We start from the raw sequence: 16890 nt of genomic DNA on the forward strand, positions 1-16890 counted from the left end.
AGCCCAGAGTTTCTGCCTCCACAGTTAAAAGCTCAGACAGGGCTTTGGGAGCAGGGCCTGCAAACCAAAAATGAAAGAACAACCTGTCTTGGAGCACTTGCAGGTAAGCTTAGGCTGCTGCGCTGGCGGGAAGCAAGGACCTTAGGCGATTCACTGGATCTGAGCCCCAGCCTTAGCTAGAAGTAGGTGGGGCCAGGGACACTACAGCTAATGAGGATCTAGAATAGCTAAGATTTACGAAATACCAGCTTTCAAGTTCTCTGGTCTCCGCCCAAAGATGGTTATCATATCTGAGGTAATGCACGCTGCTAGAGGGCAGGTCCCTCAGCGCCGGTTCCAAGAGCTGGGATGCGGCTGTAGCGGAGTTGGTGTCCGAGTGGAAACCTAGTGAGGGTCGGGGGTTCCGCTTGGGGCGGTGGGAAACGCTCCGGAAGAGGAGGCAGCTCTGTGATTCCGCTCCGAGCCAGCGGGAAAGGAGTTGGGAGGTGGCTTGAGCCGAGAACCGGGAGGGGAGAAGGTGCATTTCTGAGCCGCCAGGGGCGCGGATCGCAGACTGGGACCCTGACAAGCCAGGGGTCGCGGCTTTCCGGGACGGCTGGAGAAGTGCCCAGACTGCAGCCCCTCCGCGGCCGTGCGCGTCCGCGTGCGCCGCGTGCTGGAGTCCCGGAGCGATGACAGCGTTGGTCACGGTAAGCGCCCCCTCCGCCGCAGTCCGCTTCCTTCCCCGAAGCGGCGCCGCCGGTACTTGCAGCCTCAAGCCCCAGCGCTGGCTCCTCCACCGCTGGCTTGGGGCGCAACAGGAAGTTCTGGGGGCTTGGAGAGGAAGGGCGCTTCTGGCCGCTGGGAGACGCTTGGGAGAGTAGCGGAGATCCTGGGCATTCCTTGGTCTCGCCTATTTTGTCTGGACTTTCTCACACTGCCTTTGAAAAATAAACATCATTTATTGAGCACGTTGTATTTCAGGAGTAGTACAGGCTGCTTAGCAAACGTTAGCTCGTTTCAGCCCGCTCTGATCAGAGCACCTGCTCTGGAGCCCGGTGGCCTGAATTAGCATCCCACCCGCATCACCACCTGGGATCTTGGGAGAGTTAACCTCTGTGCTTCGGGTTTCTCATCTGGAAAATGGGATAATACGATTTGCAGTTTCAGGATGAAATGAAATGCTGTATGTCATTTGCACTTAGAATAATGCCTAACGTATTTAACAGGTTGTAAGAATTTGCGATTCTTAATTATTTCATCCTGGCAGTAATCCTATAAAGTCCAAGTATCCTTTCTCTCCTATATCCCCACCGGTTTACAGGTGAGGAAAATGAAGCCAAAGGAGAAAAGTAGATTTGAGATTTTAACTCAGGTCAGTGTTTTAAGACACTGAGAACATGGATGTTCTAGTCATACACATGATTGTAATTATTTGTTCTAGGGAGAAATGATCACCTTTAATTGCTAAAGTGGGAAACGAGTTACTCAATTTCTTTCTCCCTGTATATAAATTTTGATGTTTCACTGCTGTCTGCTTTGGGTTCTTACAGGACTGATAAAGCGTTAGCTATTTTGGCCAGACTGGAATCTGGCCTTGACTTTAAGAATCTGGCTGTTTCTTATGTTTCCCACCAGGAATGGTAACGATCTGGGGTAGGAGTTAGCATGAGTAGTTTTGTTTTTTTGGGCAAAAACTGGGGACTAGTACCCTTTGATAGTATTAAACTTGTCTTGATAGACAAGGACATGAACAGCATTTGAGATGATTATCCCAGAGGAGAAGGGAAAGAACCGTGCAGTATGTTGCAATTTGCCACAAATTTTGGTTTTATCTTGCCTATTTACAATTCTCTATCATAGTTAATTTTTTGGTTAAGACATCTACTCCAAAACTATCAGGAATTTGGCAAATACTGTGTCTGAAATATAGCTTCACTCTTTTTCCTTTTTTTTTTTTTTTTTTCTCATTTTTTTTTTTTTCTTTTTTCTTTTCTTTTTTTTTTTTTTTTGAGACAGAGTCTTGTTCTGTTGCCCAGGCTGGAGTACAGTGGCACAATCTCGGCTCACTGCAACCTCCTCCTCCCAGGTACAAGCAATTCTCTGCCTCAGCCTCCCAAGTAACTGGGATTACAGGTGCCTGCTACCATGCTTGGCTGTTTTTTGCATTTTTAGTAGAGACAGGTTTTCACTGTCTTGGCCAGGCTGGTCTTCAACTCCTGACCTCATGATCCAGCTGCCTTGGCCTCCCAAAGTGGTAGGATTACAGGCATGAGCCACTGTGCCCGGCCTTAAATTTCTTACTTTTAATTTAATTTAATTTTTATTTTTGAGACAGGGTCTTGCTGTGTTGCTTAGGCTGGTCTTGAACTCCTGGGCTCAAGCAATCCTCTTTAGCCTCCCAAAGTGCCAAGATTACAGGCCTGAGCCACCGTGCCTGGCCTCACAGTGTTTTAAATCATGAGATTTCAGTATAAACAGCCTAAATAATCTGAGTGACTTTCATTATACTTCTGGTAGAATCATAAGCATGCTGGAACTGAAAGTGACCATCCTGCTTATAGCTCAGTTGTTATTTTGTGGCACATCAGAAGTCTACATGGCAACTGTTTGCTGTAAAATCCATCACTGTTAGGTAAAATATTATGAGGTGAGTCTCAGTAGTGCCTTTTTTTCTTCTGCTTTTTATTTAAGTTTTATGCACTCATTGTTCAGAATCAATTACTTCAATAAAGTTAATTTCTGAAAATAGTAGAACCTTCCACTATTTCTTGCTTTTTAAGAGAAGTAATCATGTTCATCTTATTTAGCTAGTTACTGTTTTATCCATATCTCTAGATATTCCTTGTAATTGCCTCTTCTTGGTTTTTCAGATTTACTCATCATGCATTGGCTTTCATGCATGAAATGTGTGGATTGAACTCTTTTCTGCTTTCCTGCCACTGCCACTTACATGCATCCTACCTGTTCCTTCTATAGATCCTCTGAATATAGTTATCTCATAATTTTTGGTTAGGTCAATATTTAGTTGTTAGGCTAACATTATTATGCCTCCCTACATGCTATTAAGAGCTGAGTTATATAGTATACAATCATTACTTTCCCTTTCTTGTTTTTTTCTCAGAGTTGTCTCTGTGTTTGCAGAGTTTTCACCAATTTAATTACAAGTTCTTTTCCAGTTGTTTAAATCTTCTCTCAAGAGGTCTAATGCAACAGCTATTTTAATCAGTTTTGTTTCTAACACAGAATTCTTATCTGCTTCGCCAGTTCAGACTGGTTGCTCTTGATGTTTGATACACAGCTATTACCTTGGGCTCTCTCTTCACCATCGTTTGGGGATTGATTCACTTTGCATCTCTGTTATGCTTGTTCCTGTTTCCTGTATCCCACACCTTAGTCATTTTTGATTTCTTCTATCATTTTGATGGAGCATATTCTCCAGTAGCTTTCTAAGAAAAGGTATATGTAAGGTTAACAGAATTGAATGTATTTTTTCTTTGATTCTTTATCACAGAAAAGAATTGTCCAGATGTTTTTTCCTTAAAAATTTTTTTCACTAACAATACAAAAATAATTTTTTGTTGTAAATAATTCAAATACTACAAATAGAAATCCAAATAGAAAGTTTGCTTTATACCCCTCAACCACTCCCGCTCTGATCCAGAGGTAATCAAACTGTTGAATTTGGAGCATATTATTTAGGTGTGCTTTCACATACAGATGTATTTATTTTGATTTGTGCATGTGCTTTAATTTAATTTAATAATTTAATTTTATTTTATTGAGATGGAATCTCATTATGTTGCCCATGCTAGTCTTGAACTCCTGAGCTCAGGGCATCCTCCTACCTCAACCTCTTAAGTATCTGGAATTACAGACACATGCCTCCATGCCTGGCTTTGCATGTATTTTTAAATAAATTGAATCATATTGTATATATTCATCTGTAACTTGTTTCACTTAACAGTAATTCCTGGAGATTTTTACATGTCAATACACATTAGTGCTTTCTTGAATAGTGTGTTCAGATGAGCTGGAGCGATTGAGATCATGGGCGTAGCATTTTCTCATCATGACCAGTCACAAATACTGAGTGTTATGTGCCAAGCTCTGCTCCAGAATCTAGAAATATACAGTGAACAAAACTTTTATTTTTGAGATAGAAAGGGATAGTGAGATGCTCCTCGATGAAACTGAGCTCAGTTTCAGCTTTGGTTAACTTGTTTTTTCTTTCCTAGATTGCAAATATAAAATCACCTCTCATTTTCTCTTGGTATAAAATCATAATCATTAAAAATTGAGCAGGCTGGGCGCGGTGGCTCACTTCTGTAATCCCAGCACTTTGGGAGGCCGAGGTGGGCAGATCACAAGGTCAGGAGTTTGAGACCAGCCTGGACAATATGGTGAAACCCCATCTCTCCTAAAAATACAAAAAAATTAGCCACGTGTGGTGGTGCATGCCTGTCATCTCTGGAGAGGCTGAGGTAGGATAATGTGCAGAAAGCAGAAACTGGACCCCTACCTGTCACCTTACACTAAAATTAACTCCAGATGGATCAAAGATTTAAACATAAAACCAAATGCCATAAAAACACTAGAAGAAAACATAGGCAAAACCATCCAGGACATAGGAATAGGTAAGGACTTCATGACTAAAACACCAAAAGCAATGACAATAAAAGCCAAGACAGATAAATGGGATCTAATTCAACTCCAGAGCTTCTGTACAGCAAAAGAAACAGTCATTAGAGTGAACCGGCAACCAACAGAATGGGAAAAAATTTTTGCAGTCTACCCACCTGACAAAGGGCTAATATCCAGAATCTACAAAGAACTAAAACAGATATACAAGAAAAAAACAAACCCATTCAAAAGTGGGTGAAGGATATGAACAGACACTTTACAAAAGAAAATGCTCATCATCACTGGTCATTAGAGAAATGCAAATCAAAACCACACTGAGATATTATCTCACGCCAGTTAGAATGGCGATCATTAAAAAATCTGGAGACAACAGATGCTGGAGAGGATGTGGAGAAATAGGAACACTCTTACACAGTTGGTGGGAGTGTAAGTTAGTTCAACCATTGTGGAAGATAGTGTGGCGATTTCTCAAGGATCTAGAAATAGAAATTCCATTTGACTCAGTAATCCCATTACTGGGTATATACCCAAAGAACTATAAATCATTCTACTATAAAGACACATGTACATATATGTTCATTGCAGCCCTGCGTACAATAGCAAAGATGTGGAACCAACCCAAATGCCCATCAATGATAGACTGGACAAAGAAAATGTGGTACATATACACCATGGAATACTATGCAGCCATTAAAAACGATGAGTTTGTGTCCTTTGTAGGGACTTGGATGAATCTGGAAACCATCATTCTCAGCAAACTGACACAAGAACAGAAAGCCAAACACTGTATGTTCTCACTCACAGGCGGGTGTTGAACAACGAGAACACATGGACTCAGGGAGAGGAGCATCACACACTGGGGACAGTTGGGAGGGTAGGGGAGAGACAATGGGGGATGGGGAGGTAGGGGAGGGTGGGGAGGGATAACATAGGGAGAAATGCCAGATATAGTATACACCTAAAGTAAAATTTAAAAAATATATATTTGCTTTATATATTGGGGTGCCCTTTTGGGTGCATATATGTTTAGAATTGTTATACTTTCTTGCCAAATTGATTGCTTTATATAATTATAATTATATAATGATCTTTTTTGTCTCTTTTAACTTTTTTTACTTAAAGTTTGTTTCATCTGATGTAAATATGGTTATTTATGCTTGTGTTTGGTTTCTGTTTGCATAGAATATCTTTTTCCATTCCTTTACTTTCAGTCTATATCTGTCTTTGTAGGTGAGATGAATTTCTTACAAGTAGCATATAGTTGGGTCTTTTTTTTCTTAATTAGAATTTTTTTTTTATACAGATGGGGTCTCACATTGTTGACCAGGCTGGTCTTGAACTCCTGGCCTCAAGCGATCCTCCCATTTGGGCCTCCTAAAGTACAAGCCAGCACTCCCAGCCAGGGTCATTGTTTTTTTCCAGTCCATTCAGCCAGTCTATATGTTTTAAGTGAAAATTTAAACAGTTTACTTTCATGGCTATTATTGATCTGGGAGCACTTATTCCTGTCATTTTATTAATTAATATCTGGTTGTTCTGTATATCCTTAGTTCCTTTCTTTCTCTCTTATTGTTTATCATTGTGCTTTGGCGGTAATCTGTAGTGGTAACATTTGAGCACTTTCTCTTCCTTATTTGTGTGTTTGCCCTATTAATGGGTTTTATACTTTTGTGTATTTTCATGATGGTAGATATTGTCCTTTTGCTTCTATGTGCAGGACCTACTTAGGTGCTTGGATTACAGGCATGAGCCACCGCGTCCGGCCTGTACAGGACCTACTTAAACATTTCTTATAGAAGTGATCTAGTGGTGATGAATTTCTTCAGCTTTTGCTTTTCTGGGAAAGACTTTACTTCTCATTTATTTATGAAGGATAACATTGCTGGGAATAGTATGTTTGGATGGCAGCACTTTTTTTCAGAATTTTGAATATGTTATTTCTTTCTCTCCTGGCTTGTAAAGTTTCTGTTGAGATATTTGCTGTCTGTCTGATGGGGGTTCATGTATAAATCACTGGACATTTCTCTTTTGCTGTTTTTAGAATTTAGAATTCTCTGAGTTTGACTATAATGTGCCCTGGAAAAAATCTTTTTGAATTTTATCTTTTGGGCAATCTCTGAGCTTCCTGTTTCTGGTTGTCTAAATATCTTGCTAGACTTGGGAAGTTTTCAGCCATTATTTCATTAAATAGGTTTTCTATTCCTTTTGTTTTCTCTTCACCTTCTAAAGCCCCAAAATTTTGAATATTTGGCTGTTTTATGGTGCCTCATATGTCACGTAGACTTTATTCTTTTAAATTATTTTTTCTTTATTTTTGTCTGTGTCAGGGAAAACACTCATTTCTTTTCTACTTTTACACCACAACAATCAGCACAGAGGACTTCTGTGAAAATATGTGTGTGGGAGTTATGTCTTTAAATGAGGCTGCCTTTCCTAAGATTATAGGAATGAGCCACCACACCTGGCTGAGCTTCTTTAATGCCACTAGTTTGAATTCTTTTTCCTGGATTGTGTGAATTTCTTCATTGAAATCTATTGCTGGATATACCTTTTACAGACAATGGTGACTTAGAAAAAAAAAAGAAAAAGAAATCTATTTCTTTTTAGAAAAAAAAAAAAAGAAAAAGAAATCACATTTCCTTGCTTTTTCATGTTTCTTGTGTCCTTATATTGATATCTGTGCATCTGGCCTAACCATTTGCCTTCTTCCCATCTTTTGTTTATGTGTTGGTGTTTAGGTAGGGCACTTTGGCTTTGATTCTGGGTGTGTGCAGTAGTGTAGTGTCTATATGATTTCTCAGCTGTAAATGGTGTCAGCAGTGTCTGAGATTTGCTTAGTGGCTTTGGGTGTGATTGTTAGTAGAGGCTGTGGTGAAGTTTTGCTGGGGATGGGGGTATACGGTGGGCCAGTCCTTGGGCCCCAGTGGTGATAGCAGTGAGCTGAATTTGCCAGTTCGTGGGCCACTCGGTGGCACATGCTGGCACTGGTGTTAGTGGGGCCAGGTGAGCTGATTCTTGGGCCTGCAGGTGGCTTTCTTGGGTGCTGGCAGTGGCACTGGTGGGATAGGCAGGTAGGTATGTCCTTGAGCCCCTGGACAGTGTGGGTGGTGTGAGTGATGACAGTAGCGGTGGTGAGACAATCCTCTGATTCCCAGGTGACCCATGCTGGTTTTGGCAGTGGGTATGATGGGCTAGGTGGGTCAGTCCCCAGGCCTGCAGGTGGTATGTGTGGGTGCCAGCCGTGGTGGTAGTGGCAGGTTGGGTGCGTCTGTTGTCAGGCTCCTGGGAGGAATGCTCAGGTGCCAACTGTGGTGGTTGGGGCAGGTGATCTCTAGCCCCCTGGATAGTATGCTCCAGCACTGTGTGGGCTGGAGCTGGGCAGGGTGGGCTTCTCCTCAGGCCCCTTATGGTGCTTGTAGTCACTGGCCGTGGTAGGAGAGGTGATCTCCAGCCCCTTCGCAGAATGCTTGAATTGGGGTGGCAGCGGCTACGTTGTGGCCCTGCTGCTGGGGAGTGCAGAGTTGTTTCAGCGGCAGCAGCTATAAATAGGCAGCAGAGGAAAGCTAACTTTGCTCCAGATTGTGGCTTTCAATGAGGCTGCCTTTCCTCAGGGCACTTTTAAATGTGTGGTGACCCCAATACTGAGCATGGTGGGGTCACTGCTAATGGCTCATGGTTTGGCCCTGTAGGCAGCAGCAAGCAGTGGAGGTGGCTGTGGGCAGGGGATGTCAATGAGGCTGCAGGGATGTGAAGATGCAGAGCTGTTGGGCCCCAGGACAGGATGCAGCCTGCGGGGGGGGGGGGGCACTGGGCTCTAAAAATGGCACCTTGCTGTAGCTGCTTTGAATCCATAGTGTGTGTGGGACTCTGTGAGCTCCTTCTCTGGAGCAATGCCATCACACGGTCCCCAGGCAGCTCCCCATGTTAGTCCCATGGCCCACTTGAGTCCAGGGGCTTTTTTCCTGTGGCTACTTCGTATCTTATTTGTCCATTAATCAGTTGATGCATATTCAGGTTGTTTCTACTTTTTGACAATTATGAGTAATGCTGGTATAAACATTTGTATACAAGTTTTTGTGTAGACGTATGTTTTTATTTCTTTTGGGGCAATACCTAGGAGTCACATTTCTGGGCCATATGGTAACTCTTGTGTTTGGCCTTTTGAGGAACTGCGAGAATTTGTTCCAAAGCAACTCTATCATTTATATGATCACCAGCAATCCATGATAGTTCCAGTTTCTCCCTATTCTTTGTATTGTCTGACCTTTTGATTATAGCATAGCCTCCTAGCGGGTATGAAGAGGTACCTCATGGTTTTGCATTTCCCTGATAACTAATGATTTTGAGCATCTTTTCATGGGCTTGTTAGCCATTCGTTCTTTGGAGAACTATGTAGATCCTTTGTGTGGCACTTATTTTTGATCCAGCACTTCAGATTATCTCCCGGAAAATGTACACATCCACATAAAAGTTAGTATACAGTTTCTAAGAGTTCATGACCCTTCCAGTATCTCTAAGGGCCCAAGGCTTCTTATAGAGAATATGCTATGTGGCAGATGTTTTTCAGGGCATTTTATATACTTGGTCTCACCCATTATTATTATGTACCAGATCTGTGTGATGATCAGATATTCAGGAAAAAGATTGGCCAACCCTAAAACACTATACTGCTTCAGGGATTGGTATTAGCACAAGTGTTGTGGGTAAGTGATGGTAAAGTGAAGTTGCTAAGGAAATGAACTCAAATCAGACTGTCTGTATATGAATCCTGATGTCACTTTTATGAGCTGTTGTGTCCCTTAGGGAAATTACTCAACCTAAGATTCAGTATCCTCATTCATAAAATGAGGTTAATAACTGCACCCAGGTACTTGTGCAATTTAAGTGCATTAATAAACAAAATGTTTTACATTGTCCAGGTGGGCACATTGAAAGTGCTGAATAAATTGTTACCCTGGCTGGGCACAGTGGCTCACTCCTATAATCCCAGCACTTTGGGAGACTGAGGTGGGTGGATCACCTGAGGTCAGGGGTTCAAGACCAGCCTGACCGACGTGGTGAAATCCCGTCTCTACTAAAAATACAAAAAAAATTAGCCAGGCCTGGTGATGCCTGCTTGTAATCCCAGCTACTTGGTAAGTTGAGGTAGGATAATTGCTTGAACCTGGGAGGCAGAGGTTGCAGTGAGCCATGATCATGCCATTGCATTCCAGCCTGAGCGACAAAAGTGAAAATCCTTCTCAAAATAAAAAAAAATAAATAGTTACCCTGCAGCTAATATATTACAGACCAGGTTGGCCTTTGAATATGAAAACATCTTTCTTTTTGTGGGGTAAGTAGATATCTCGTATTGATCTTTGAGACGGGATTTCACCTGTGAGACGGAGTTTCGCTCTTGTTACCCAGGCTGGAGTGCAATGGCGCGATCTCGGCTCACCGCAACCTCCGTCTCCCGGGTTCAGGCAATTCTCCTGCCTCAGCCTCCTGAGTAGCTGGGATTACAGGCACGCGCCACCATGCCCAGCTAATTTATTTTTATTTTTATTTTTTTAGTAGAGACGGGTTTTCACCATGTTGACCAGGATGGTCTCGATCTCTTGACCTCGTGATCCACCCGCCTCGGCCTCCCAAAGTGCTGGGATTACAGGCTTGAGCCACCGCGCCCGGCCTCGTATTGATCTTTAAAAGGGCCGAGAAGTTTTTGTAAATTGAGCCTGTAATCTCCCCAAAAAAGAGAATTTTATTCTTTTCTTTTTTTGAGACAGAGTTTCACTATAGTTGCACAGGCTAGAGTGCAATGGCCTGATTTCGGTTCACTGCAACCTCCACCTCCCAGGTTCAAGTGATTCTCCTGCCTCAGCCTCCTGAGTAGCTGGGATTACAGGCATGCGCCGCCACGCCCAGCTAATTTTGTATTTTTAGTAGAGACAGGGTTTCTCCATGTTGGTCAGGCTGGTCTTGAACTCCCGACCTCAGGTGATCCACCTGTCTCAGCCTCTCAGTGTTGGGATTACAGGCATGAGCCACCGTACCTGTTGAGAATTTTCTTCTTAGATAAGCTTAAGTTCACAGGGTACTTCACAGATCCTTGGCCTGTTGAAGTTAATCCTTTCTAACCTTTGTCACCACTGTTAGTGTCTGCTTTAGAGGGATTTTAAAACAAAAGAAATCAAATTTTAACTTTTGTCCTTACCCAGCAGTTTTTGTTCTTTCACCCCAAGATCAAGCAAGTAGAGAGAATGGGGTCCAAAGTCTTTAAATTTTAAAATCTTTCTAAAATTAACTAGTGTTTTTAAGACAGTCTTAAGAAAGGCAAACTAGGAGGGAATAATTATTGACATAAGACTTTATAGGCCGCATCTTTATTCTTTTTTTTGTTTTTGTTTTTTGAGATTGAGTCAAGTTCTATCACCCAGGCTTGAGTGCAGTGGTACACTCTCAGCTCACTGCAACCTCCACATCCCAGGTTCAAGATATTTCCCTGCCTCAGCCTCCTGAGTAGCTGTAACTACAGGCATGTGCTACCACGCCTGGCTGATTTTTGTATTTTTAGTAGAGTTGGGGTTTCACCATGTTGGCCAGGCTGGTCTCCAGCTCCTAGCCTAAGGTGGTCTGCCCACCTTGGCCTCCCAAAGTGCTGGGATTACAGGCATGAGCCACCATACCCAGCCCTCCTTCAAGTTTAACTGAAGGGAAGAGCTGCTGTATAATGCAGGCCAAGATTTCTGAATTCCAGTGTTTTATCAGTTTTGTTCTCTAACATACAGATGATGATGGTGGTTTTAATAATTATTTGTTTATTTGGTGTCCTGGGTTTGCAACTAGAAGTGGCCAAAGTAAAATATTCCTTCTTATAATACAATTACATAGTGGCTCATGCCTAGTAATTTCAGCATTTTGGGAGGCTGTGGTGGGCGAATCACCTGAGGTCAGGATTTTGAGACCAGCGTGGCCAACACAGCGAAACACTGACTCTACTAAAAATACAAAAAAAAAAAAAAAAAAAAAAAAAAAGTTAGCTGAGCATGGTGGTGCATGCCTGTAATCCCAGCTACTCGGGAGGCTGAGGTAGGAGAATCACTTGAACTCGGGAGGCAGAGGATGCAGTGAGCCAAGATTGCACTATTGCACTCCAGCCTGGGTGACAGAGCGAGACTGTCTCAAAAAAAAAAAAAAAATACAATTACAAAATATTATGAGCATTTGAGTGACACATTCTTAAAAAAAAAAGAAAAGAAAAACTGCTTTGCTTTTGTTTAATCTCTCTTATGATTGCTTTTTTGGGACATTTCAAAGTCTCTTTCTTATGGATAAAATATATTTCTTCTCACCTTACAATATCAGAGGAAATTAAATACCAAAGACACTTCTTCAGAATCAAAATCCAGTGAAAATGGAAACCTGTTCTGGAGTTGCGCTCCTCGGTGACTTAAAGAAAGGCATCATGTGGGCAGCTGTGCTTCCTTTCCTTCCTGAATTGAACTGAAAGTGCAGGCAGTCTCTAAACAACACTGGAACTTTGAATCTCATGTGTTCCAGCAAGGAAGAGAAGTTGGGAAATTTCAGCCTATCGAATGATAGCATCATATCTGCCAACCTCTGTTAACTCATAGGATTCTTGATATCCCACGGACAGACTTCTGAGTCTCAACTTCCTGGACCACACTAATTCTTTTTTTTTTTTTTTTTTTTTTTTTGAGACAGAGTCTCTGTCGCCCAGACTGGAGTGCAGTGGCACAATCTTGGCTCACTGCAATCTCTGCCTCCTGGGTTTAAGCGACTCTCCTGCCTCAGCCTCCTGAGTATCTAGGATTACATGCATGCACCACCATGCCCGGCTAATTTTTGTATTTTTAGGAGAGTTAGGGTTTCCCCATGTTGGCAAGGTTGGTCTTGAACTCCTGACCTTAGGTGATCTGCCTGCCTTGACATCCCAAAGTCTAGGATTACAGGCGTGAGCCACTGTGCCCAGCCTGGACTGCCCTAATTCTATTAAAACATCTTCCTCTTAAAGTTTTAGGGAAATCAGTTGAATATGAGGGTTTTTTTTTTTTTTTTTTTTGAATAAAAGACTTGCCGGTACCCTACCCTAAATCTTTTAAGTTACAATAAAAATCTCAAATATTTTTAAGATCTTTTAAATTAAAAGATTTTTTTTTCTGTTAAAAAGCTTAAAATTCTAAATGTTAAAATAAAAAATCTTTATCTAAGTTAAGATGAACCCCTCAAAGATTAAGATAAAAATCTTAAGGTAAATTATTTAGGGGAGAGGATATTCTTAATTGATAATTGTTGGAAATTTCTTAGAAAAGAGTCCCCGGAGTGCTGGGGGTGGTGGCTTACACCTGTAAACCCAGCACTTTGAGGGGCCGAGATGGGCAGATCACCTGAGGTTGGGAGTTCGAGACCAGCCTGACCAACATGGAGAAAACTCGTCTCTACTACAAATACAAAATTAGCCAGGTTTGGTGGCGCATGCCTATAGTCCCAGCTACTTGGGAGGCTGAGGCAGGAGAATTGTGTCAGACCAGGAGGCGGAGGTTGCATGAGCAGAGATCACGCCACTGCACTCCAGCCTGGACAACAAGAACTAAACCTAAACTCCACCTCAAAAAAAAAAAAAAAAAAAAAGAAAAGAAAAAAAGAAAGTCTCCAGAAATTGCATCCTGTGGAAACAAGTCTGTAATACCCCCAGAGAAAATCCTTGATCAAATATATTTTGAGAAACAGACAATTTCTCCCTTCTGGAGAGTTATAATATTTGTTTGTACAGTCACAAAACATTTTCCTTTCCAATTTTAATATATGTGATGCACAGGAGCGCACAACATTTTCTTTTTCTCCCATGTAATACAGTATCTTCTGCAGGCTGTCCTGCAGACAGCTCACTGTCTTTGAAGATGTAGAGTATAGTGGGTCTAACTAGGTCATGCCAGTACAGGGCAGGGGATAAGCACAGAAGACTCAGGCTCAGAGAACATTGGGAAGGAGGTCCTGACTCAGACTTGAGAGTTTCCCGAGGTTTTCTAGGAGGCACGGTGTCTAAGTTGGTGGAGAAAGGAGGGAAGTGGAGAGTATTCTAAGTGGAGAGAACAGTGTGTAGAGAATAACTGTAGGTGAATTCAGAGAATTCAAAGTTTCTCAATGTATTTAGTATGTAGAGATGGAGGCAGGGAAGAGCAAGAGTTCAGGTAGGAGCCAGAGCACCTAGGATGTGATAGGCAGTGCACTGCAAAGCATGTGAAGGACTTCAAAACTGTATCTTAAGGATAATGGTGAATTCTTGGAAGATTTTATGTGATAATGACTTGTTCACTTTATTTTAAAAGGTTATAAGCTTTATTATAGAGAATGGATTGAAGAGCAAATTGGAAGCAGAAAGGCCTGGGAGGCAATGTAGACAAGAGTTTATGGTCATTTTTTTTTTTTTTTTTTCTTTTTTTCTCTTTTTTTTTTTTTTTTGAGACAGAGTTTCGCTCTTGTTACCCAGGCTGGAGTGCAATGGCGCGATCTCGGCTCACCGCAACCTCCGCCTCCTGGGTTCAGGCAATTCTCCTGCCTCAGCCTCCTGAGTCGCTGGGATTACAGGCACGCGCCACCATGCCCAGCTAATTTTTTGTAGTTTTAGTAGAGACGGGGTTTCACCATGTTGACCAGGATGGTCTCGATCTCTTGACCTCGTGATCCACCCGCCTCGGCCTCCCAAAGTGCTGGGATTACAGGCTTGAGCCACCGCGCCCGGCCTGAGTTTATGGTCATTTTAACTAGGGCAGTGGCAATATAGATACAGGAGGTAGGCAGATACAAGAGGTATTTAAGAGACAGAATCAGACTCCATGCAGTGGCCCACAGCTGTAATCCCAGCACTTTGAGAGGCTGAGGCAGGCAGATCACTTGAGCTCAGGAGTTTGAAATCAGCCTGGCCAACACAGGGGAACCCTGTCTCTACAAAACACACACACACACACACACACACACACACACACACAGACACACACAGACTCTCTCTCTCTCTCTCTCTCTCTCTCTCTCTCTCTCTCTCTCTCTCTCTCTCAGCTGGGTGTGGTACCGTGCACCTGTTGTCCCAGCTACTTGGGAGGCTGAGGCAGGAAAATTGCTTGAGCACCACCAGGCAAAGGTTGCTGTAAGCCGAGATTGCGCCATTGCACTCCAGCCTGGGTAACAGGAGTGAGAAGCCCTATCTCAAAAAGAGCTCACAAGCATGGCCTCTCACACTTGCAATCATAGCTACTTGGGAGGTTGTGGTCGGAGGGTTGCTTGAGGCCAGGAGTTTGAGACCAGCCTGGGCAACAAAGTGAGATCGCATCTCACTGTATTCCTTAATACTTAAAAGCTGCTTTTGTTGGCTGGGTGTGGTGGCTCACACCTGTAATTCTAGCACTTCAGGAGGTTGAGGCAGGATAATTGCTTGAGGCCAGGAGTTCAAGGCTATCTTGGCCAACATAGCAAGACTCTGTCACTATTTAAAAAAAGTTGCAGCTGGGCAGAGTGGCTCATGCCTGTAATCCTAGCACTTTAGGAGGCCGAGGCGGGTGGGTCACTTGAGGTCAGGAGTTCAAGGCCAGCCTGGCCAACAGAGTGAAACTCCTTCTCTCCTAAAAACACAAAAATTAGCTGGGCTTGTTGGCGCACACCAGTAATCCCAGCTACTCAGGAGGTTGAGGCAGGAGAATCACCTGAACCCAGGAGGCAGAGGTTGTAGTGAGCTGAGATTATGTCACTTCACTCCAGCCTGGGCAGAAGAATGAAACTCTGTCTCAAAAAAAAAAAAAAAAAAAAATTTGCTATTGAGTTGGGTATGGTGCCACATGCCTGTAATCCCAGATACTCAGGAGGTGAAGGTGGGAGGACTGCTTGAGCCCAGGAGTTCAAGACCAGCCTGCGCAATAGAGTCAGACCCCTCTCAAAAAAAATTGCTCATAAGTCATATATTGTGCTTATAAATTGGTACCTCTCTATGGAGGGGAATGTGGAAATCTGAGTTCTTAGAAACTTTACTTGCTGGTGTATATTCTGCAGATATACATGAACATGAAAGCTATGCTGTATGCATGATGCATAAGATGAAAAATAACATAGATATACACAACTAGGTGCTTGGCTAAGTAAATTATGGGATTTCCATATTAGGGAATGCTGGTCAGCCTCATAGAATGAAGCAAATCTACATGTAAGGTTATTACATATCATTATTAATCAGGAAAAAAACAAGGTGCAGAACAGCGTGTACAATTTGCTTGTATCTATGTAAGAATTTGTTGGAGGATAGAGCTGTAAACACATCAACTATGTTTAGAAGAACGCACAACAGACTGTAATAGAGGTTAACTTTCGAGAGGGAAACTACATGGCCGGGGAACAGGTATGGAAGTGAACTTTAACTTTTCACCTGTATCACCTGATGTACCTTCTGGATTTTGTGCCATTTGCAATATTATCTATTAGAAAAACCAGGAGCTGGTTTAGCATATCCTATGAATGATACAGTGAAGACTTAGATAAGAACTAAGTGCAGCTTTGTTACAGTTATAACTTTGTAACTATCTGTTTTGTTTTTTCCTATGTGGCAATTTAGGCACGCAGTTATAGATAGAGGGTTTGCTTGAAGCAATTGTACAATTGTAACTATTATTTTGTAAAAACAGAAGAAAGCAGTGTTACCTTGTTTTTCCTCCCTTTCTTTTTTCGTTTTATTATAGCTTGAGCTGATTTATTGAATGCCCATTATCCACAATTACATTTACTCTTACCCTTTATCCCAAACTCCTATTTGCTTACTGTAGATGTCTGCAGACCCACGTATTCAAAGGTACTTGCTTTTCAGTTAGCTTATTAGGAAAATCCCTGCAATGTTACGTTTCAGGAATATTTTATTCCCCATGGGGCATCCAATGAGATACTATAGGTGTTCCCTATCTATTTAATTGAATTCAGTATTTTTTCAACTCTTTTAAATTTAGCAGATACTTTACTGAGAGCATTTCATATGCTATGTGATCCATAGAACATACTTTGGGAAATGTCCTATACTGTGCTGCTACACTGTAAAGTGCTGGTAATAAAAAAGGGGTTCTGTGAATGCACATGGGTTCTCCTACCATCCCTTCTCTCTCTGGGTAAAAGGGACAAAAGCAGATACTGAAGTTTGTGACATTCAGAGCTAAACAGACTATCACTTTCTTTCTTTTTCTTTCTTTCTTTCTTTTCTTCTTTCTCTCTCTCTCTTTCTCTTTCTTTCTTTTCTTT

The 16890-nt window shown here is 42.2% G+C and overlaps 1 protein-coding gene and 1 long non-coding RNA gene across 8 annotated transcripts in view; one reads left to right on the top strand and one right to left on the bottom strand.

Moving 5' to 3' along the window:
• The first annotated feature begins 323 nt into the window (after window positions 1–323).
• Window positions 324–16890, top strand: part of TRPM6 (transient receptor potential cation channel subfamily M member 6) — a 167325-nt gene continuing 150758 nt past the window's right edge. For 3 of the 7 annotated variants that reach the window (XM_032290901.1, XM_032290904.1, XM_032290905.1), the window contains exon 1: window positions 325–689. In XM_032290901.1, coding sequence (XP_032146792.1) covers window positions 672–689 — 18 coding nt within the window. In that variant the 5' untranslated portion in view covers window positions 325–671. Of the gene's footprint in view, window positions 690–16890 lie in introns of all 7 variants that reach the window. The other 4 variants (XR_004272629.1, XR_004272630.1, XM_032290908.1 and 1 more) reach the window with 3 other exon arrangements.
• On the bottom strand, window positions 6222–6569 carry LOC116559801. The gene is made up of 2 exons (XR_004272631.1): window positions 6399–6569; window positions 6222–6343 (listed from the first exon to the last, which is right to left on the bottom strand). It is a non-coding gene; the product is annotated as an uncharacterized LOC116559801 (long non-coding RNA).

The sequence above is a fragment of the Sapajus apella genome, unplaced genomic scaffold (genome assembly GCF_009761245.1).
Source record: "Sapajus apella isolate SASKATOON/1434 unplaced genomic scaffold, GSC_monkey_1.0 scaffold24, whole genome shotgun sequence".
Lineage (NCBI taxonomy): Eukaryota > Metazoa > Chordata > Mammalia > Primates > Cebidae > Sapajus > Sapajus apella.